The sequence below is a fragment of the Amphiura filiformis genome, chromosome 3, assembly GCF_039555335.1.
Source record: "Amphiura filiformis chromosome 3, Afil_fr2py, whole genome shotgun sequence".
NCBI classification, from domain to species: domain Eukaryota; kingdom Metazoa; phylum Echinodermata; class Ophiuroidea; order Amphilepidida; family Amphiuridae; genus Amphiura; species Amphiura filiformis.
The window spans coordinates 36,025,661-36,049,378 of record NC_092630.1 but is presented as its reverse complement, the minus strand read 5'-3'; the positions used below and the strand labels follow the sequence as shown (position 1 = coordinate 36,049,378).

Sequence of the window (23,718 nt, the reverse complement as noted above, 5' to 3'; positions counted from 1 at the left end):
ACAGTTATATTGTCTTCGCTTTTGATCATCATGCCGTTTCAAAAGAAAATGTGCGGTAGGTGTTTGTACATTTTTATTTCAAAAGAACTGACAACGGAAAAAAAACAAAAACTTACGTTGAAGTAGAAACTTGGCACCCCGCGGACCGTAGAAGCTACTAAAGTCATCTTAAGCCACTTGTGAGTATTTAGATGGGAATATTTTAAGGATAATCCTCTATCTCAAGTGCTCTTTAGCAACAACATGAGACGCGATTAACCAGCCCCCTCCCTGTGCGTGCCATTGTCATCGGGGAAGCACACTTATCACAGAGTGTTTTGTAACTTTTGTTTATTGAATTAGTTGTTTGGTGCTTTTGTTGAATGTCATTTTGTTGAATGGCAATCATGATCAAAAATTAGTTTTGAAGTCGGCTTGGTCACAAATCGCCCAACATTTAATACATTTCGCGGATGAGATTTTCAAAGTAGCCCAAATGTCGCGAAATCGCGGGAGCACTTTCTTTGTCGCGGGACGGAAGTCGAAAATCGCCCAATTGGGCGACACAATCGCGGGTTTGGCAACCCTGGTGTACAGCTGTACACATGTCAGTTCAAATTGACTACAGGGTTGCCAAAAGATTTCAGCCCGAATCGCGGGTCAAATAATCGAAAAGTCACCCAATTTTTCACTTTACCATTGGTTTCTATGGGGCAGGAAACGAGCGGAAGTCGCAGGAGCCAATGTTGAAAAGTCGCCCAATTTTTTTCTTAACCATTGGTTTCTATGGGATCCGGAAATTGTCAAATGTCGCGGGAAAAATCTTCAAAAGTCGCCCAATTGGGCTACCAAATCGCGGGTTTGGCAACCCTGATTATAGAATGACAATTGACATATGTGAGGTGATCAAGCTAAATGAGTGCTTTGTCACTTATATTGATTTTGAGATATAGCCAATAATAGTATTCCAGTGTAAGAAATGTGAATACATTTGCAAGGGCAAAACTTTGACTTTAATGTGATTTTGGTCAATATTTTAAAAGATATTTAGTTACAAACCCCTGGATAATTTTATACCCCTTATATTTTGTGAAATAAAATTATAATCCCCCCTATTTGATAATGGAAAAAGAATTAGTAACCCCCACATTTGAAGGTTGACCTTCCAAATAAAATGACCCCTTTGGTCTTAAAATCTACAATCCCTATGTAATGAAATTATATCGAGAAATTGCCAAGGGATCCAGTCCCCATGAAATACAGTTTGCCCCCTTCCCCCATGAAAAAATTCCTGGTGCCAATATGGTTGTGTGGCTACTGCATGTCCCTTGTGCTAGAAATTAGGTCGTCATAATAAGGTTAAAAAAATTACAAGGTGCTGAAATGAGATTAGTGGTACGATGCACAGCACATATTTTATACATATAAACATATTTTAAGCAACACAAACAATGGTAACCAAAATATAGTCAACACAGAGGAGATGTAATATTGACAGAATTAGTTCTGAGATATAGTCCATTGAACTTTGCAAAGAACAATAGAAATCTGAAATAGTTATCTTTCTAGTAAGCAACATGGACATACAATATCAATATTATCATTATTTAGAAGGAAATATAACTGTCTAATATCACAAAAAGTGAAGATGCTGACTTTACAGCCCATTTGTGGTGAACAGTCATAGAAGGGTATAGAAAAAACACAAGTAAAAAGCCAGATATATTGTGCTGTCCTCAATGAAACATTAACATTGTCACAGACCAAACACAAGATGGCTCACTACACAGGTAAAGAAGTCAATTTTATATCACTTTAAAACATTGAGGGCTCTTGTCACTTAAACCATTGCTGTGACGTCAGTCTATTCAATAAACTGTAGATTATTTTCTACGAATCAACACTTTTCTGCACGAATCTACAGTTAAGTGTGGATTCGTACAGAGAAGTGTGGATTCGTACAAAACATGTAATCTACAGTTTATTGAATAGAATTATGACTGTTTCTAAATTAGGCCTAAATGATAGAAATCAGAACATTATCATGAACAAATAAAAAAAGGACGACATTTGAAAATTATAAAACCATTTTACACAGTAAAAAATATAATGAATACAATATTTGATATGTATAAAGCGCTGAGCTTATACGTTTTTCCAAAATTATATAATACAGAGCTATTTGTATGTAAAATAACAAAGCAAATTTGGCATTTTGAGTGCAACTCGCCATTGTACTTTCATTTGTGTCATAAATCTATTATTCCACCAAGATTTATAGGTAGGCCTATGTACTTTTTTTTCTTTTAATTACAAATATTTGATCTTTTGTCTGGTTTTTTTTTTCTATTTTTTTTTTTTTGTTTTTTATCGTCACAAATTTTGCATTTTGCCTGCAATTCGGCCATTATACTTTTATTTGTGTCATAAATATGTTATTCTGGTACGATTTGCTAGTATATTGTTCTTTCCTTTTTCTATTATTTTTAATAAAAAATATTTATCTTTTGTCATTTCTTTTCCTTTATGTTTTTTTTTTCTTTTTCTTTTCTTTGTATCTGCTTTATATTTTTTTTATGTTTTTTTTTATTTGGGAAATATTGCTGCATAGTATATGCCTACATTTTGAATTAATACATTTTGAATTAATGCATTTAGGCCTTTGTATTTGTTTATTTCATTGTTTGTTTTTGAGCATGTTTGATTATGATAAAATTCACAGTTGGTCTATTTTCAGTTTAATTTGTATTTGTTTTTCGTACAAGCTGTATTTTTTCATCAGATGGTATTTTGGCATGCTTGAATATTTACTTGGATCCTTCAGTAGGCCTAGTTCGATAATTAAATGTTATAATGTTACCGTTCTGGGTATAGCCTACATTGATCGGATTTCAAGTTCAGGGATATAGGTAAAATAGTTCATAGGGTCAACAAAATAAAACGAAGTCTTCCTTTACACTGTTTACAAATTTGAAAAGGACTTCCCTGTGTTCGGCTAAAATTAGAATCCTATTTTAGATCCTTTTTCAAACACAATTAACAATATATCCTCTGAATGATTCCATCGCAAAATTATCCAAATTATCGTGATTTACGGGATGCATTTCAATGGTTGTTCCTAAACCAAACTCTCGATTCACTCGATTCACGGAGTAGAGCATCATCATTATACTGATATCCTCATTTCTTCTGAATATGTTTGATCCACTATTATATAATTTCCGTATGGCAAATATAATAATTCATTATAAAGATAGGACATCCATCATCTCTAATAAAATGGTGTGTATAGCACACATAATGCAAAACAGGTTTAGCTTCCTTTAGGTGCAACACTGCAATGCCAATGATCTGCTATGACCAGAGATGAACCCGTGACCATTTTGGCAATTGTTATGCAAATAGAGACCTATTACACGCATCTTATGCAGTACTACATACATTAGAAGTGGGTATAAACAGCTATTGATTGTCTAATCACTTTGAGAGGTTTTACGAATCCACGTTTATTCAATTTGTGTAACAAACATTTTAAATCAATCCTAACATTTGTAGATTGGTGTTTGTAAGAATCCACAGTTATAGAGAGTAATAATAGGCCTATTGTTAGTATAAAGCAATGGTTTAAGTCAGAGAATACACTCGAAACTGTTGATTCTTGATATTAATCCACTCGGCTCCGCCTCGTGGATTATTATTCAAGAATCAACAGTTTCTCGTGTATTCTCCTTAAAACATATCAGTTTGAGGATTTATTCCAATGGGTGTTGTATGCCGTTACACATAAAATGTTTGTATAACTGTGTATTTTCTTTCCAATGAAATAACTAACCAAATTAGGAAAGCATATCAAAATGTGTGGTGTCACATTCAATATGATATATCATTACAAAGTAATGCATGAATTTCAACATTTCATTTATGTGTGATGTTGCATTCCATGTGATATATCCTTACAAAGTAATGCATAAATTTCAACATTTCATTTATGTGTGATGTTGCATTCCATGTGATATATCCTTACAAAGTAATGCATAAATTTCAACATTTCATTTATGTGTGGTTGTTGTATTCCATGTGATATATCATTTGTGGGCACATTGGTGCAGTGGTACAGGCTCTGCCTTGTAATCAGTGGATTGCGAGTTCGAGCCACAGCGGTGCCATTGTGTTCGACATGTTGTGCTCTTGGGCAAGGTGCTTTACCTCACTTGCCTCTCTCTACTCAGGGGTGAAATGAGGAGCTGTTAGGAATATTGTCCATTGAGTGCCGCCCAAAGGTACGAGCATGCCTTGGGCATTGCATGGTAGCAGACATATTCTAAAGACAGCTGAATAAATTTAGCGCTTTGCTACATGCTGCACATGAAAGGCGCTGTATATATATACCACCATTTAACATTTTTATTTGTTACAAATTAATGAATTAATTTCAGCATGTTGCTTTTTATTTCCATGTAAATTTTTTTCCAACCTTTCATTTTGTGGTCGTTTGTGTTAATTTGCAGGCCGGTTAATTTGTCAGTAGTCTTTAAAAATAGGGTTTGAATTTATATGTACCTACAAAGTAAAGGTTTATAAAGTCTGGTGATGTTTCTTAACACATGCATTGCTGCACCAATAAAAAGTTTAAAAAAGTTAAATCCTTCCGAAGCCTTTCGGCCCATTGGGCGGTGCCTATCTCCGTTTCATAACCCTAGCCTAGGCCACATGTCTGCAAGCAGAAAAGCTACAGCAGGGGGTTAGTCCACTGGTAGCCATGTCTTTAACTTTCCCCACTTCATTCTTTCAATGCCGAACGCCTGGCAAGAAGGCAGTAGGTACCATTTTTAAAGCCTTTGGTATGGCCCGGCCGGGATTTGAACTCGCGACCTCCCGATCGTGAGGCGGACGCTCTAACCACTAGGCCACCACGCCGGTATTGCTGCACCAATAAAGTGCTATTAAAAAAATATATATCTAAAGTACTACCTCACATGTGAGGAGGCATTGGTCCATTCCAAATGAAATCCATACAGCCCCTGTGGAAAACATGAGAGTGCAGATTTCAAATGGAGTCACCCATTCATGTTAACCCCATTTGAAATTTACACTCCCTAAGCAGGAGATTAAGGTCATGTCTTCCATAGGAGGTGTATGCATTTCAACTGGAATAGCCTGTTGTTCCTGATCCCCATGTCCATGAGGGACTCTGTTCCTTCAAATTCAGTATAGCTGTTGGTTTCCCCCAAGTCCCCAGCCATACTATGCCCTTCATGTTATGTTCTTGTTTCAAATAAAATATTACTTAGCACTTACTCTGTCAGATGTTTCACTTTCTTGTCAATGAACTTGAGAGCTTCTGCTAGAGTAAACTCCACAAAGAAACCAAAACCAACTTGTACAAAGATCTTGGATGCATCAGGGCTACAGAAACAATGTAAAACACCTGATATTAAAACAGGCTGCATCAAAATCATTGTTTTCAACACAGGTGTCATTTTCAAGAAATATTAAAAATAAAAAATCAATACTATTTTGAATGCAAATTATATCATTTGAAATAGTAAATAAGTAGTACATGTGCTTGATCTGATGATTTTGTTGGAATTTGCTGTTGGAGTTTGGAGAAATTGTCCTTGTATTGAAGGAGGAGGATTCCTGTTCATGTTCACTGACAACACACAATAATTTCTTCCCACTGATATATGGAAATTTATCGTTAATTTTTGAGGTTTTGATTACCATTGTCTTATGTTATTACAATACCATCCTATTTTCTGGAAAAAATAACAAGAAACGGAATCTTGTTGTACATAACGTAACATGTCAACAGAGATTCTTAGGAAACTGGGGAAATTAGCCGATAACAAATCCCTGAAATCAAGAAAAGTCACATCACTGTATAATTGCACCCATTTTTATGCAAAAACCAGTAGTTCATCACTATTTTTGGCAGCATCTGGTTTCACTTTTCACAGTGACAGTAAAAATATCATCCCACAATCAAACACAAATTTTATATCTTGGTTTCCATGTTACACACCAGTATACATATCTAATAATAATCAACAAAAATAAATCAAGATTTGATTACTGTTAACTTACACTTTAGCCTGCACATAAAAGTTGCAACCCAAGTCTATTTTAGTTTTCAGCTCACCACTGCCCAGTTCAGAATCCTTGGTAGAAAAACAACAACAAACAATTAAAAAGGTCAACAAACGTCTGAATCAATATTATTTTGTTTCAATATTGTATACACTTTACAGATTTGGTCTTACCAAAGACAGGCCTTAGTTTAAAAAAATTAAGGAGTGTGATAAATAGCACTCCTCAAACTTGTGAGGAGTGCTATTTTGTAAATGAGGAGTGTGATTATGCTTAAATGTGATGTTAGCTTAAAGATTGAGGAGTGTGATAGTGTGATAAATCGCACTCCTTATGATCATTTCAGGAGTGCTGAGGAGTGTGATTGCACTCGCACTCCTCAAAACTCAAAGCCTGCAAAGAGAACATTTGATCACTGCATCAATGCATTACATAGACATGACTAAGATGACTTGGATCAAGTCAGTTGATACATAAGTTTCCTTTTGTCACGGCATAACCAGGACTGGGTACTTTCATGTACACCAGTTCAAATGGCATCTTACATAGCTACCAATCCACCTGCCATTTACCATTTGCTTCTCTGACTGGAAACTTACATACAGTGCACACAAGAATTAAGGTACCAGTTATGTTCACCCCTGTATATCCTAAATATAGACAGATGTATTTTATCATAAAGAGTCGACCCTTACCTGTATTTTTTCAATCACTGTTTTTAATTCCAAGTATTCAGCTATCTTGCCATAAATCTCATCACGTGTATCTAGAACATTCCTGGTGGTAAATAAGTGGTATTAAAGCAAGAACATGAATACAGATTATTGAATGAAAATGTTTTTTGATATTTTAAATGTACATGTATGTCATTATCATGCAATTTTGTTCGTTGTTTTTATTAATTGTAATTGACATCAATTCAGCTTTTAGCTGTGAGCTACCATTCACTGAACTGAAGCAAAACTTATTGAATGACCCTCGTATATTATGGCTTTAAAGGATGAGTGTTTGCACCTCATTTGAGAAGAGTAGTCATGGGCTGAAAGATCATCTTGTTATTCAAAGTTTTAAAGAGTTATCCATATAATAATTCTTTGGTGACTATGAATAAGTTTTGTAACAGTTTTACTTTGATTCATATATCTTGTGGATGCTAATTTTAATATATCATGTCTCAGCCTCTATGCATCGATTTGTTTCATTCTTGGAGCAACATTTTGTTTAATCTTTAAACAAAGAAATCCTTAAACAAAGAAATTCACACAAAAAACATGTCTATTTGTCACATTATGATTGATGTGAATAAGGTATTCTAAAATTTTTATTTGGTTATTCTTTGCCAAATATTGTAACATAATTATTATAAACAACTGTCATGAAAGTTTTCTGGTCATTTTAAACCACTTTGACTAATGAGGTAAGATGATAGAAAACTTACTCCTCTTAACCCCCTGAGCACTACCCGACGATCTAACAGCACCTCTGATTGGTCAATTACATAATATCTTCATTTTAATCACCAATCAGAATGGAGTTTTTCAAATAATTCATCCCAATTTTTTCAGCATGGTAAAATTATTGTAACAATGTTGCTGATTGGTCCAATTAATAATGAAAACTTCTTTTTGACCAATAGGCAGGTAGTTCTCATGGAGTTAACTGTGGTGTTCTATTACTTTTATGGAAGATTAATTATGACTTTAATTCAAACTTGCTCTGTTGTCCTAAAAATACAATGAACTGAATCCAATCAGGTGCAAGTTGGAACATGAGTAAACATTACAAATATGCCAAAAAATCAGGTTTGAAAAAAATTAACCAAACTTCAAAAAGATTGTACATTGTAGCTTTAATACCTGCTTGCTGTAAAGAAAGGAACTTACTTTAAATCTCTGCGAAGAACTTCATTGACAAATTTTTCATATTCTGTAACCTTGGCACTGACATCTTTGGCCATTCTGGTAAGGTTACATTCTTCTGATGACGACCCTATGCGCAGGTGTTGGGAGTATATTGCTAGTTCAGATTATGCTGAAAATAAGGATAATTAGAAGGACTATTATGCCTACTTTAGCTCAGTGTTGGAATAAATTTACATTACATTTTGTGTAATTACAAAAACGTTATACCTCCTATAATAGATTCCATATCACATTGGAGCGATGGGAAAATAAGATTATTAAAGCTCTCAAAGAAACTTGGCATGAAAGAAAAAAGCGCTTTATTGTTGCCTTGACTCACTAAATGCTTTGATTTGCATGATAGTAACACAAATACACTGATTTGATCTATCCTGAGAATCTGTTGTACATGCTAGTCGAAACTTCTACCACAGAAAACATGTCTTTGGAAAGTATGGTGCCATTATAGTCCTTTATAACCCAAAAATCTCATTTGAAGTCTATTGTGGTACTTTATTCTAGTTATAAAAGGTGAAGTCAAATTTGCCATCAAACCACATCATTGTATATATATATGCCCTTGAGTAATGAAAGCCAAAACTGAAAACCGTTTTGTCATAGTTGGATCTTTCATTCTCAAGTACAAAAAGGTGACTATATCTCATTAACCAATGATCCTATGCGACCACAGACTTTTTTGTTCCTTATGACCTGAGGAGACGGCGCGCCGTAGGCCTATATAGTTAAAAAAATTCCGTGCAGATCTCAGTGGGCTAAATGGCTCAATTGGTTAGCGCATTATGTTTTTACCCGAGGGGTATCCAGTTCAAAATCCGGTGGTGGAAGGGTTTTTTTTCCTCTCTTAACCCAAACTTTTTTATATTCATTTGAAATGTACATGTTGCAAGGGGAAATATGTTTTGTTTCCTTTTTTTCTGAAACGGTACGAAAAAGAGTTAAAAACAAATATTTTCCGTTCAATACGGGCCGGGCATACATTGTCGTCATGTCTTGTTGCTTGTCTGCCCAGAATGCAATTCACGCATATCAAGGTATTGGATTGCAAATTTGGCTATTTATTCACATTTACGCTGAAAATGCTCTCGTTTTTTCAAAAAGCAGCATAAAGAAGGCAATATTTGATATTATTATGTAATTTTAAAGACAATCCATATCCAAAACCAATAGGGTTACCCCCCTTTAAGGAACAAAAAAGTCAGTGGTTGCATATATCTGTAGGACATTGGTTAATGAGATATAGTCACTTTATTCTACTTTATGCACTTACATGTAATCCTAGCTATCTTTTTAACCAAATATCATAGAGAGTCATGGGATATATGTCAAACTTTTCCTCTGGTCATAAGGAACAAAAAAGTCAGTGGTCGCATATATCTGTATAGGATCATTGGTTAATGAAACATATTGTTTTCGCACTGACCATGCTGACGTCACTACCGAACTTGAGGCAATGCATAGTAAGATCCCCGAGGTGGTGTCAAATGAATGAGAAAAAAAATAAAGAATACAATAAAAAAAATTGGGAAAAATCATAAAATGTGGGTCCCTATTTTCAGGGTTACCTATTTTTCCAAGCAATAAAATATACGTTGAACACGGATCGATTGGTGCGAGGTTCATATTGCCATTTTGGTGCGCAACTGCACATGCAGTATGGCAAATATGTAGTCCGAATAATCAGACCCAGAACAAAATATTAATTTCTGACATGATCGTGTACTGGGTCTGAACTGTTTCCATATGAAATCTTGATGGCAAATTGGACAAAGCACATGGTTCTACGTGACAGCTTTTTAATCCCTATTCAGGTTACGTGAATCACGCTATTGTGGACCATCCTTCTGATACTTGAGTGTTTGGACAAGTGGAGCGGTTTTTTGTCTACCTCTCTGTTTGTAAACAAACCAGGAGGTCGAAATCGCCTCCTCGCCGAATCGAAAGTCAGCGTAATAATACGGCACTGGCAAATATGTATCTTGTAAGAACTCAGTCTCCAAATGATAGTCATAAATGATGGTCAATTGATAAATGACTACCATTGGAGACTGAGTTCCGCTATCTAGATTGAGACAAATCATGTCTTCATGTCTCATGAAGAAAGCTTAAATTTAAACAATGTACAATAAATGGAATGCATGAATGTTGAAATTGAATGTTCATCATGCATCCATACACAACAGTGAACTTTAAACACAAGAACGAAGTAAATGTAAATATTGACAATTGCATCTCAGTATAAAATATTATTAATCAGCAATACCAGAAACAAGGTATTACTTTCTGCTTTTTACCTGATTCAAATGTGTGGTTTCATCACTGATATTTTTCTGCTCTAAATGACGAGCTGTTTCTGCGACGGGAGCAGGGCTGTCTGTAAAACACGTTGGTTGCAGAATTCAGCAGAGTGGTAGTTTTTGTTTTTTGTACGAATTAGATCACTACAGTTCAAATAGTATCAGTGTTATGGCAGAAACGAACTACACAAACACACAGACACATTCTAAGGATCTGTTAGATGTGGGGAAAACATCGGCAAGTTTAGGTAGGCTATGTTTAATTTAGAACTTTGGTATGGTAGTAATATAAACTAGTTAAGCTTAAAGTTATAATACATGTACATGAGCATGACTAACATGTACATGGACATTGTATTTTTGTAAACATTGTAAACCCTGAACTCTTAATCTTCTCTCATGAACTTGAGTAAGGGATGTTCATAAATACTTGGGGGGGGCTTGCATTGTCGGGGGGGTCAAAAGTTTTAGGTCTTCAAAGGGGGCCCAAAAAGTTATAGAAGGGGTGGGGGGGGGGCCAAAAAGTTGTGCATGTCTATGATAGGTATGCCCACATTGCTTTATCATGGAGAGCCTCCTTCAACCATGCTGGTTTCATACTACCCTGCCGCTGAGTGGCGTGGCGCACGCACATTGCAGACAAACTAACACAATAAAGGCTTGTCATTGGTTGAAACGCCCTGCCGCTTGTCGCAGCGGCAAGCGGCAGGAAAGTATGCTGGAGGCTTAATCCCCAGGAATAGGAAAATACAACCATCGAGCTATTTTTAAGGAGAATCCACGAACCCAGTTCCCTTTGTACTATGTCTATAGTATATGATCGTTATGAGTCGATACTGAGCAATCAGGTATGAATGGTGCACTATCGATTTGCTAATCTTCTTATCTATGAGCTTGGCCAGTTATGAACCACCGTTATCATGACTTCTAAGCAAAATGACGTCATTTTTACCCACGAAGCATTGGCCATGACCATAAACAAAGGAAAACAATTTACTTCCGGTAATTTTATAACGCCAATATTTATTATGGCCAAGCTTGGCGGATCGTAGAAACAACATTGCCAGTCTTGGAAACCCTTTCCAAATCATTTCCACTGGTTTAAAAGTCCCGCAGACACCCGCCAGTATTACTAATCACAATCAGAAAAAATACATATAAAATTCACCATAACTTTGGAAGGAAATGAGGGAATTCGATCAGGTTTTCGCTAGTAAATCAACTTGAACTCGGAAACACAATGACGCAATCGAAGATCATGTGACCGATGCAAAAGGGCACTAATACCATCCATTTCCGGTACCGGTCACCTGGGGGGTCGGTTTAAATTAAGTTTTGAAATAGATGATCGATATTGTCGCATAACGATCATAAACATCAAAGGCCGTGTTTGAGGGACTGCACTGATTAAATCCATTCAAGTGATGACTCTCGTTGAATAGCGTAATCGGCTTAAGGGGGTACTACACCCCTGCCAAATTTTGTGCCTATTTTTGCATTTTTCTCAAAAATTATACGGCATTGGTGACAAGATATGTATATTATAGGGGCAAGGACTACAACTACTGCACTGGAAATTTAATTTCAGCACAGACAACAGTTGTGGAGTTACAGTCAAAAATGAGGGAAAACCAATATTTGATCAATAAATCAATAACTACTTGCCTTGACTTGCTGAATTTTCAGTGCAGTAGTTGTGGTCCTTGCCCCTATAATATACATATCTTACTTGTCACCAATATGCTATAATTTTTGAGAAAAATGCAAAAAATAGGCACAAAATTGGCCAGGGGTGTAGTACCCCTTAACCCTATTGAGTGGATTAGGATTTTTCTGTGGAATCTCCTTCTATTTATAGTAGCTCGATGATACAACAATTTGAAATTTGGACACCAGAAACTTTACGATGAAAGGCAAAAAGTGTCGTTTGGTATACTTTGATAGGTATGAGCTATGCGTGGCTCACGCATGTAATTAATACGAAGTATTGCTGCGTGGTAAAGCGATTTAAGCGAGTCTCTCTCGCAACTACATGTATTAAGTAATGGTCGTTTTTTACTCTGTTCAAAACGTGACATGTACATGTACACCAAATACAGCCCCCAAAATGGTCTACTTTTTGCGACCCTTAACTCCGAAACAGTTTAGTCTATAAAAGTTTAAAATGCGATCCCCAACCCTTTGCTTACCGGTACCTTTGAACGAATTTGTGAATCTCCGTGTCGAAAAATGCCCGGTTCTTGCCCGGTACAAACATAGAAATGGCCACATTGCTTCAGTCCCGTTAATGAATATTTCTTCTGTACTGGGTTCCAACGTGGGTGTCACGATGAAAGTCTCCTACACAACCAGATTGTGTCGGCCTGACGCTCGTCAATCCTAACAAACCCATGATAGCCACATACAGTCTGGCGGCTGACCCGAGACTAATTTTATACACATGCAATGACGTATCAGCCAATCGTAAGCCTTGGTTTATGTCCGTTTAGCTGCACTACTCATGCGTCATGCCGATCAGCGGCAAGCGACATGATAGTACGAAACCAGCATTAGAGCCGCCATTTTGCACATGTGTGTTCTGCTCGTGAGAAAAATTACCTTTTGTTGACGTTTATCAAACAAAATTTTCGATAACGGGTCATACTAGGATTTCAATTTTTTATTAATGAAGTTTACATGTTTTTTTGAGGAATAACACAGGAAGTTTTGAGTTTTATATCAACTGGTGATGTACATTAGCTCGAGATACTCTAGCTAAAATACAGGTTTACATTTACTATCTTACATGATCTTGCTGTTTTTCAGCTAGAGCTCCAAACGACAAGCTTCCGGTTTTTTTGAGAACAATACTGTTACGTAAGATGAAGAAGAAACCCGCCTCGAGCCCGCCCTACTCATTATTTCATTGTACTTATTGCAATTTGCCTCCACACATTACGTAATCAACACAAAGCTTTTGTGAGGATTAGTGAGTGGATAAGAAATTGACAGTGGAGGATCTGAAGGACACGCCGATTGTTAGTTGTCAATCATGAATTGCCGCATAGCGTATTAATATTTTACTGCATGGCATTCCGCAAACACCAAGACAAATTATGCCGTATTTTTCCAAAGATCATCTCATATGAAGTAAGCTGAATGCGATCTGTACTTTTGTAACATTCCGATCGCTTTTGATCACCTATTATCGGCGAATTTGCTTGAAAACACGTGAGTTCATGTTGTGTAAACATAATTAGCATAGACACAAATGAAATTACGATGCAATACAGTGCAATTTGAATGCGCAGCAGATCTATAGAAATAACGTTGCCCGGTTTTATGCAGAATTAGACCCTGTCTGATGTACATGTAGGAAGGTGAGTGAATTTGTGATAAGGTTTCTTGTTTCAACGATCCGATAGTAGGACATGAGACGTAGGCTAAAAAGGTCTTACACATGCGCGGTGGTGTTCTTGAAATCATCTAGAAACGTCTCATTCGCTGGTATCGTTTCAGGCGGTCTTGGTACGAAATAATTTCCTTTCTGGGAACATGAACTGCTGTTTGGAATATTTTCTGCGAGCACGGAGCCGGAGCACGAGTAAGAACGGGTGGGGTCAGGGTCTTAGGCAGGATATTGGAAAAAAGTTACCAAAAAATTACAAGTTTGTATCCAAATGGGACCAATTTGTAACTTGTGTTCACTTCAAAATCTATATAAGATATAGACTTGTGTACAAAACCATTTTTATATCTTCAATAGACTATGGAGTGAACACAAGTTACAAATCGGTCCCATTTGGATACAAACTTGTAATTTTTGGGTAACTTTTTTCCAATTTTTTAAAAATCAACCACAAATGATTGCAGTACTTCACTCTAGGTCAAGGGACTCTCTAAATCCGCAAAAATATTTTTTAAAAACACAATTTTTTATTTTTTTTTTATTTTTTTATTTTTTAATTTTCTTTATTTTTTTTAAATTATTTTTTTTAATGATGGTAGCGCTTGATGTTAGGTCCAGGGACTCTCCAAATCCATGCTAAAAAAAATTGCCAAAAAAATAATTTTTATTTTTAGATTTTGTGTTTTTGGCGGAAAATCACGGATATTTGCGTTTTTTTGAAAATCGGGGTGCGTTTTTGGCCTCCAAAATCACGTATTCTTAGCAGGCCTACTGTTAACACTTATTTGTACCAGGATGACTTTGTGTATACATTTCAGGGGTAGACATATAGGAGCAGTACAGTAATCAGCTGGCCAAGGCCAGTAAAGGCCAGCTGCTAAGGTTTCCAGCTGACCAGGGCAAATCCACTGGCCCAGATTCTACTTCATTGTGTTTCTAATATTGTAACATGTCATTCATAATTATGCCAAAATCCCAATTTCCAAACTGGCTCACTGGGCCATCCAGATGGAAAATCTCCTGGCCCAACGAGAAAACTACTGACCAGGGCCAGCGAGCCAGTGGCTATGTTAACCCCTTACATTTACTCACTTAGCAAGGCTCTGCAAAACAGAAGTTAGGGATCAATTTTCTTCAATGTTAATTTATATTTTGTTTGGTATTATCCAATTCCAAAAGTTAGGACAATTAATTTGCTTACAACTGGTGTAGAAAGTCATGTTCTGAAATGTAAACAAGAGAGACTCTGTTCATATCAAGTCAACTTGATGCTATTTGCTGCATACTCTATACTCTAGGGTATAGAGTATGCAGAGCTGGGATAAAGTACCATATGTTCTGCAGAAATTCAAATTTTTTGACTGTCAATGAAGGTGGCATTTCATTGTTTCGTAGCCAACATGCATCATTAAGACAGTCATTTTCAAGGAATCACCACTAACCCTATACATGTATACATTACTTTATTTATGTGAGCACTTTTTTGTTATTAAACCTTCAGATACCTTGTTAGTCACAAGAACCAAACCTAAAAGACTTCCACCATCATCAGGTAAGCACTATTCTAATTCCATGTACACACTACACGGTTCTTGAGTGTAGATACTCTGGTATATTGATTACACTCACTATGTTGAACTTTGTTCACTGGCATTAATGTGTAGAGATAGAGAAGTAATGTACGAGGGTCATTTCATAAGTTCTGCAAAATGTACCTCCCTGCTTATAACTTTGGGTTTTGTAAATGGTAGCATCCAGATAGCCCTTTTTTCTAATGTCTATTGGTCATAATTTAGGAAAAATTAAATTTGATTACATTTCTTATCTGCTCTAATCTTTTCTTTGCTACCTACAAATCAGTGTTTTTTGTTGGAGTGGTCATTTGGTCGAGTGTTTTTTTGTTGGAGTGGTCTTTTAGTTGTTTTTGTCATTTTACATAATTATCAATATGTTTCCTTAAATGTCAGCGTCAATTTAAGCCATCTGAAGTGACCAAATCATATTTTATAGTAACTTCAATTTGCAGCTTTTTTTGTAGATATACATGTACAATTTTTCTCAATTTCTGCGGTCCTGAATCCTGGTTTCATCTTTACTTCGTTTACAACAAACAGAAAAAGATATTAAAACAAAATTTTCTCACAGGCTAGATAAGACCATTGGTTATAATCATGGAAAATATGAATGGGCTGCTACTTGCAGAAGCTGAGATATTAGGGTATACATGTATGATGGTGGAGGCAGAACTTTTTTAATGACCCTCATGTGATTGATTGCTTAGATTCATTTTCAAAGCTAAAAAGTTTTGCTTTCAATCTTACATGTATGTTAATTATAACGTTTTTTTAGATTGTTTATTTTAATTATCTTTTGTAGCTATAGAGAAATATTGCAGTCTGCTTGAAAACTCTTGGGTTTGAAAACTGTCACATTGTAAATCCTACAAACATAAACATAGAAATTAGATTTTCTTTAAAAGTGTCTGTGTCAAACAAACAAATTGGTAAAATAATCAGATATGCACACATATCTTCTTTTTCAGTTCTGAGCAAGGTGAAAAATTTCCTTCCCAAACTCCAGGAGGCTAATCAGTGTCTGCAAGAAAGACTGTCGACAGAACCTACTGAAAATCTAGACATTGAGAATGTAGATGGATGTGATGGACCAGTTATTGAAATGGTTAGTAAATTAAATGAACCCCAATACTACAAAACCATACAGCAGGAAGGACTGCAAGTACAAGTATCCCATGTGATTTGATTGCGCAATCATCTGAGCCTTGTATACATGTACACACAAAAACGTTGGGCAAGTCTGGGTCACACTTGTGGCTTGCTATGCCTTGTCTTGCTCTCTATACCTGAGGGTTCAGTGGTTCTTAGCCAGACTGAAGCAAACAACTTTTCTGTTCATCTTCTTCTTCATTCCTTCTTTCCCTTCCCTTCAACAAAAGCAGAAAGAGAGTTAGAGTTAAGAGATGCGCAGTTGAAAGGCACATGTACAGGAAAGTGTGGTCATCATAACAGGATGGAACAAGTATCCACTCTTCTCTGCACTTGGGCAAAGGTGTCAGGTGACCAAGACAAGTGATAACAGTCAATACAGTATACAAATATTAACTGTCTATGAGTGTGATGGTCGAAATATAATCACGAGGTGAAAGATGGATTGTTCCATTTCACGAGCCGGAACGGCGAGTGGAATGGAACAATACATCTTTCACCGAGTGATTATATTTCGACCATTACACAAATTTAAGACAGTTAATATTTGTTTTATATCACTCATGCATAAATTCTATTACTAAAATACTATTTCATGTAGGAAATACATTTTTTCATCAACATAACACCATGTTTTGCCGTGATATACTTCACATTTTGGGGACCACTCCCATAACTAAATCGGCGAGTCCAAGAGTCAGCGCACGGCTTAGCGCAGGCGCACTACGGCAGAGCACTATGATAGTAAAGACTATCACACAGAGAGGGTGATAGTAAAAATGGCAAATGGTAATCAACCAATGAACTGTCTAGAATTTATGTATGAGTGATATAATAGTGCAAATACAATAGTTTACTTGTCATCAACTGACAGCGATTAGCCAACCAACCCAACAGGTGCACAGACATTACAATACTGCATTTTACATGTGTGACGGAGGATCACTGTAGAAAGGAGACCGTACTTAATTATACTTATAAATGACTTATAACAGACTTAAGTATATTAAAATTCATCATTTGGTAGGGTAATCTTCTCTGTACTAAATAGATAGAGATTAGTAAACTTCAAATAATAATCAAATAAAGAAATACCTTGATTTCCCTCATGTGTCGAGCATGCTTTGAGCAGCTCACCCATTTTGACATGTTTCAGTAATTTCACCATGAAACTATCATTTAACTAATTTTGTACTTTTCTTACCATTTGTTCACAGAATATTGCCATCCAAGAACAAAGTGGTAGCTCATCAGAAAGTGAAGCAGAAGATTTACTCTCCTCATCAAAAGAGGACAGTTCTGACGAAGAAGACACAGGTGCAGGCTTATTAGATGAACTGAACACAGATAACATTAAACTGCCATATAAAACCACTACATCTAACAAAAAGAAAAGACCTGTGATTGAAGTTATTCCAGCAGAGCAGAACAGTGAAGAAAAGTGATCAGTACAACTACACATACCTATTCAAGTACATTCATGTATTGTTGCATATAGAAATGTAAGCTAATGTACATGTAGATGACATACATTCCACATTGTGATCTTTGTTCTTTGCCATTATTTTATTTGATGATTTCTTGCATGTGTCTTTCCTGATAATAAGATGGCAAGAATGGTAGAAGACCAGTGTTTAAAACAAATGGGAGACTCATCCCACTTGTCTCATCTCTCATCAGGACTTAACCAGTTAAGGCATCAGGCTGCCTTCTGTGATGTCACCATCATTGTTGGAGACCAGAGATTTCCTGCTCACAAAGCAGTTCTAAGCTGTGCAAGTGATTACTTTCAAGGAATGTTCTCATCAGGGTTTCAAGAGAGTACAATGAGTGAAGTAAATGTTCCTGGAACTGGAGAAAGCTTTGCCCAAATCTTGGACTTTGCTTATACAGGGCACTTCACTCTTTCAGTAAGAACAGTCCTAGGTATTCTCAAAATGGCTTGTTACATGGTTTTGACAAAAGCTATAGAGTTATGTGCTGAGTACCTGAAAGATGTCAAAGATTTGCTTACAATAGAAGACTGTTTTGAGATCTGGTCAATTACTATCAATCATAACAGTCTTTCAGATGTTGCACAAATGTACAGAAGTCATGTTATCCAGAACTTCCTGAATTGTGTTAAATCAAAGGACTTTCTGGAGAATTCCTCTTCAAGTGCCATGATGGAGATCTTAAGTGATGAAGAAATAGAGACAGACACCCTGACAGAGGAACAGATTCTGCAAGGAACAGTGATGTGGCTGAAGTATGATTGGGAGCAGCGTAAGGCCCATGCTGTTGATCTCCTGAAGAAGATACGTCTTGGTTTGGTGCCAGTTGACAGACTCCAGCATATCCTTGGTGATGAGTTAATGGCCATACCAGAGTGTAAGGAAATGGTGGATGAGGTTGTCAAATTAAGTGTTGCCAAGGAAACTGCATCATTAATCAAGAATCATCTAGATTTGTTTGGTACTAGAAATACTATTACAGCCAAATTATATGTAGATGACGAAGATCCGGCATTCTTCTCTGTAGCATGCAGTACTGAAAGAGCATGTTACAAACTTACTAAGTTTGCTGATATTCCAAATAAAATTCCTTATTTGGAATCAGATGATACTGAAAGACTTAGTGGTATTGCCTTACTAGTATGTGATGAAGGTCATCTATATGCTGCCGGTGGCTCAAGTGATACGTTTATTATTGATGATGATACTCCTGAAGAAGAAGAACACCACCGGAAGTGGGTTGCTGAAAACAATTTCTTCAGGTACAATTCTGAGAAAAATGAATGGTTTTTGCTTCCTCCAATGCCCAAAGTATTGTTCTACCCAATCATGTATGACTTGGATGACTATATATATGTAATTGGTTCATCTAGTTGTTGTAGTACTGACAAAAGCATGATTGAAAGGTATCATATACCCAGCAACACATGGGAACTTACTGTAGATAACTTGTCACTTTATGCCACATATGCAGCTGCCATAAATGGAGATACATGCACATGTATATTGATCAGTGGTTACAATGACGAAGAAGAAGACCCCAATATGGTGCCAGTTTTCAAAGTTGGTATTTATAAGCAAGCAAACAATAAATGGTTAGATGTTTCTGTTAATGGAAATATGGGTAGAGGTTCATATTTTAATGTGCATAATAATGTATGCTATCTAATCACCAATGGCAGAGATCAAGATCAAGATCAAATACACAGATGTATCTGTGACTTTGACAGTGATAGTCCAGCAATAGTCATTGCTGAGGCAGTACATGTAGAAAATGACATTTATAAGAATATCCAAAGGGAACTGGGCCACAAAAGAGATCTGGTAGACCAATATTCAGCTGAATTTACATTTGACAAACGCAAACTAGGGATGATGGAAATGCCATGCAAGTGTGACTCTCACGTGAAGGGAAACAACCCAAAATAAGGTTGATGTAGACAGCAGTATGTGAGATTTCTCTGAAGGTTTCCCATTGTATGACTTTCACACAGAAATTTTTGGTTAGATTTTACTTGTAGTTACTTGCCGCAAGTATTTCTGGGGGTGGGGTGAAACAATGTAGGGTCGGTGTTACCCACAAATTTCATTGCCAAGACGCTGCGAATTAACTCGCCAGACCGCAGTGAATGATTCCCAAGTAGCCCAATTTTTAGGATTTAAAAAAAAGTGCCCAATACTAAATATTTGGGTGATTTTACCTGAATTTAGAACATAAATAACCCAATTGGGTGGAAAAGCATGTGACTAAATACTTCAGGTACTTAATTGGGAAGGAAATGTGCTAGGAATAATGGGTTAATATTTGTTAGGAAATCTTGTAAAATGGATATCTGGTAATGCAACAAGGGCTGTAAATTAACACAGATAATAATGTACTTCCTAGTGCTAGTACTAGTGTGAACTTTCAGATGTGTTAACTTTCTTTAGGGTATAAAAATACGAAAAACAAAGTATTTCTGGGGGTGGGGTGAAACAATGTAGGGTCGGTGTTACCCAAAAATTTCATTGCCAAGACGCTGCGAATTAACTCGCCAGACCGCAGTGAATGATTCCCAAGTAGCCCAATTTTTAGGATTTAAAAAAAAGTGCCCAATACTAAATATTTGGGTGCTTTTACCTGAATTTAGAACATAAATAACCCAATTGGGTGGAAAAGCATGTGACTAAATACTTCAGGTACTTAATTGGGAAGGAAATGTGCTAGGAATAATGGGTTAATATTTGTTAGGAAATCTTGTAAAATGGATATCTGGTAATGCAACAAGGGCTGTAAATTAACACAGATAATAATGTACTTACTAGTGCTAGTACTAGTGTGAACTTTCAGATGTGTAAACTTTCTTTAGGGTATAAAAATATGAAAAACAACATAATGCTTTGCTTTATAAGTATTATCATTTTGATATTAAGGATCTGCATTCATGCTGGTGTACATTGCGCAGTGTATGAAAAAAAAAAAATATTACGCTATATCAGGCTGTGTTCATTCAATTGAAAGTTCTAGTGTAGTAGTGACACTTCTTTTCACTAGTAGTCACATGTATTTTACAAAACTTAAACCAAATTATAACATACAATTTCATACAAACAGATATTTTTGAGACTGCATATATACAATGTATATACATACTCTCTTACTGAACAATTTAGGTGCGACTGCATGCGTAACGTGGAAGTGAATCCAACCATGCCAACGCACTCATGATTGGTTAGTATTTTATCAAAGTTTGTGCATTCGCATTGTAGTTTGAAATACGCAATATATGATTGTGGTTGGGTCATGTATAGTTGTTGAAAGCTGTGTTCATTCAATGAAATTCCTAGTAGAACAATGAGAGTCGTCACATGCCCTGGTTTTGGGGCATGATCTTGGTGATCAAATCATTGTTGGTTTGAAATCAAACAAGACAACATCTAAAAAAAAATTCCCACCCACCACTCCCATTGGGGGGCAATTGGGCAGGGTTACAAAATAAATAGATAAATCAGAATTATGTGTTGTATAAAAATTCTGATGTCAACTGACAATAGCTTAAGTTATTTATTCAGTACAGTCAGTTCTGCAAGGCACAAAAAATGTGCCTTAAAAGAGCACTCAACTGCCTTCAAAAATTAAAATATTTAAAATGGTTGTCTTGTTTGATTGCCAATGTGAATTGCAATTTTTGCATCTTTGTGCTTCTTTGGTTTCTCGGTCTTAGGGTAATAAGTTTGTTAAACAGTTTTCTTCACACTTCTAAACTGTTTTAGAACACACATGAAGTGATACAGTAGAGAAATATCTCAATTCACACCTCTTTGGGCAATTTATTAAGCTAATTAGGTCCATACATGTACATGTTTTGGCTATGAACTTTAAAATAGTATTAAAAAAAACAACACCCTGTTGGGTGGATCTCTTGACAATCAAACAATTTGTTTGTTGGTCCAAGGGGCTGTGGAATAATTATGAGTAGGTGGGGGTGGTTAAGTCCCAAATGACATGCCAAACAAAACAAAAATTTCTTGCTGCTTGCCCCCCCCTCAGCTTGCCAAAAATTATTTGCCCACCCCTGCCTGCCAAAAAAATCATTGCCCGCCCCCATTCCCTTTGCACATGCTAAATTTTTGGGTTCCCAATTTGCAAACTTTTAATATGACATGTGTCATGTCAAAAGGAGACACTTTTGGGCAGGATCGTAAATGGAGAAATAGCCAAAAGTCTGCCCGGGGGTGATTTTTTCACAATTTGGGTTTGTTGCAAATTTGTGATGTTATTAATGTTAAAAATAATGTCTGATAGTTTCAGTCCGGAATATAACTTTCATCTTGGACATTTTTCAAGGCAATTGGGTATATCGAATATGCCTATTGTTTTGTCACAGTTGGTTTTGGGACTGCAGCACAAATGAAAGGGATGTCTAGTAGATCATATACAAGATCCCTGGTATTGTGATGTGTAGAAATGTTTGCAATATGTGATTCCAAATTTGATTGTGAGCTCTGCAAAAAAGATATGGGGATGGGGTTCTGGAATGCTGTATAAGATGTAATTATAACTTGTAAGATCTGACATTTGCTTTAAGTTAGGAAAAGAATGTGTTAGGTTATTGAATAGATTCATGAGGAAATGCAGAAGTTAGATTAAAATGTTTTCATAGTAAAATTCCAAGACAAAACTCACTTGTTTTCCAGACAGTTCAGCAATCCAAACTGTTACATGTACCTTTGCCAATCGATCCTTTGTTGGATAGTTATGATGTCATTGGAAGATAGTAACGCCCTCTGGATTAATATGCCAAATATGAGTGAGAGTCTCATGAACAGTGATGCGGGAGCATTCGACCTTAGTCACATTTATGACAATTAATCCAAAGGGTGTCATTATCTTCTGATGATGTTATATAGATGAATCAAACAAGCCAAGTGATGGTCAGAATTCAGTCGGCCAATACTGGGTCCGGTCTGGACAAAACTGGTGTTGTTACTGCCCAATTAGGTGGATTAAATCAGCTTAAAATTGATGTTGAATTGTATTGTGTTGTAAACTTTCATCATTCTTTTGTCTATGTGTAACACGGATGATGGAATACAGTTTAATATCCCCGCCAAGGCCACATCGTTTCACATTTTAGGTGGAATAGACCTAAGGGGGGGACCCAGCTATGGCTGCCATTGAAGTTTAGGAATGCGTGAAATTGGATTCGTCTATAACATCCAACAAAGGATTGATTGGCATTCACCATTGAGAAAGGTAACAGATCGGATCGTCGCAGTTGGATGGAAAACAAGTGAGGTTTTTTTTAAAATTTTACAATGAAAACTTTTTGATTTAAAATGTCATGGGCTCTTGTCATGAATGAGAATATGTTTTTGTACAGTAGATGGATGCATCATTATAATTAAATTGTTGTTATAAACCCCAAACATATTTGTTAATTTGTTAATTCTTTTAGAAACTTGTTACTGTAGCTAAAAAAAGTTGAAGAATATTGAAAACTCTGTTAGGGGTCTGCAGTTGTTTGGCTTTTTTTTAAAGGTTTTATTTTGACATTGTTTGTCTTCTTTTTGAGGACTAATAAAAAAGGAAGAAAACAAAATGTATTAAAAGGTGTGTTTTATCCGACTGAGCTATCAAATCCACAAATGGTAGTGAGGAAGTAGAGTATATATTTATAACATATCCATTCTGAACTCCCGGGTCTTGATGTATATGTACCACAGAGGTCGGTATACACAAGAGTCGCATTAGTTACATGTTCACGTAACCGCCTGAACTCTTGTTTGCATAAGTTTGGAGGTGGGCTGATCGTATTTTGATTCGTCGAACACCTAATTTGCATAGGT

General features: G+C 36.3%; 3 protein-coding genes across 5 annotated transcripts in view; 2 read left to right on the top strand and 1 right to left on the bottom strand.

Annotated features, from left to right (window-relative positions):
- Window positions 1-10,346, bottom strand: part of LOC140148435 (protein UXT homolog) — a 30,336-nt gene extending 19,990 nt beyond the window's left edge. Inside the window, exons 1-5 of the mRNA XM_072170373.1 lie at window positions 10,283-10,346; window positions 7,953-8,100; window positions 6,765-6,846; window positions 6,067-6,140; window positions 5,278-5,385 (exon numbers count right to left, since the gene is read on the bottom strand). Of these exons, the coding sequence (XP_072026474.1) occupies window positions 5,278-5,385; window positions 6,067-6,140; window positions 6,765-6,846; window positions 7,953-8,026 (338 nt within the window). The 5' untranslated portion in view covers window positions 8,027-8,100; window positions 10,283-10,346. The remainder of the gene's footprint in view (window positions 1-5,277; window positions 5,386-6,066; window positions 6,141-6,764; window positions 6,847-7,952; window positions 8,101-10,282) is intronic.
- A 9-nt stretch (window positions 10,347-10,355) lies between these two features.
- The window catches only part of LOC140148432 (kelch repeat and BTB domain-containing protein 2-like), a 29,957-nt gene continuing 16,594 nt past the window's right edge, over window positions 10,356-23,718 (top strand). Inside the window, exons 1-4 of one of the 3 annotated variants that reach the window (XR_011858487.1) lie at window positions 10,356-10,533; window positions 15,175-15,225; window positions 16,216-16,352; window positions 17,614-17,898. The gene's annotated coding sequence lies outside the window, so the exon portion shown is untranslated. Of the gene's footprint in view, window positions 10,534-15,174; window positions 15,226-16,215; window positions 16,353-17,613; window positions 17,899-23,718 lie in introns of those variants that run through there. The other 2 variants (XM_072170370.1, XM_072170369.1) reach the window with 2 other exon arrangements.
- Window positions 18,003-20,938, top strand: LOC140148433 (kelch repeat and BTB domain-containing protein 2-like). Its single transcript, XM_072170371.1, has one exon. The coding sequence runs from the start codon at window positions 18,004-18,006 to the stop codon at window positions 19,816-19,818; it is 1,815 nt and encodes a 604-aa protein (XP_072026472.1). The 5' UTR covers window position 18,003; the 3' UTR covers window positions 19,819-20,938.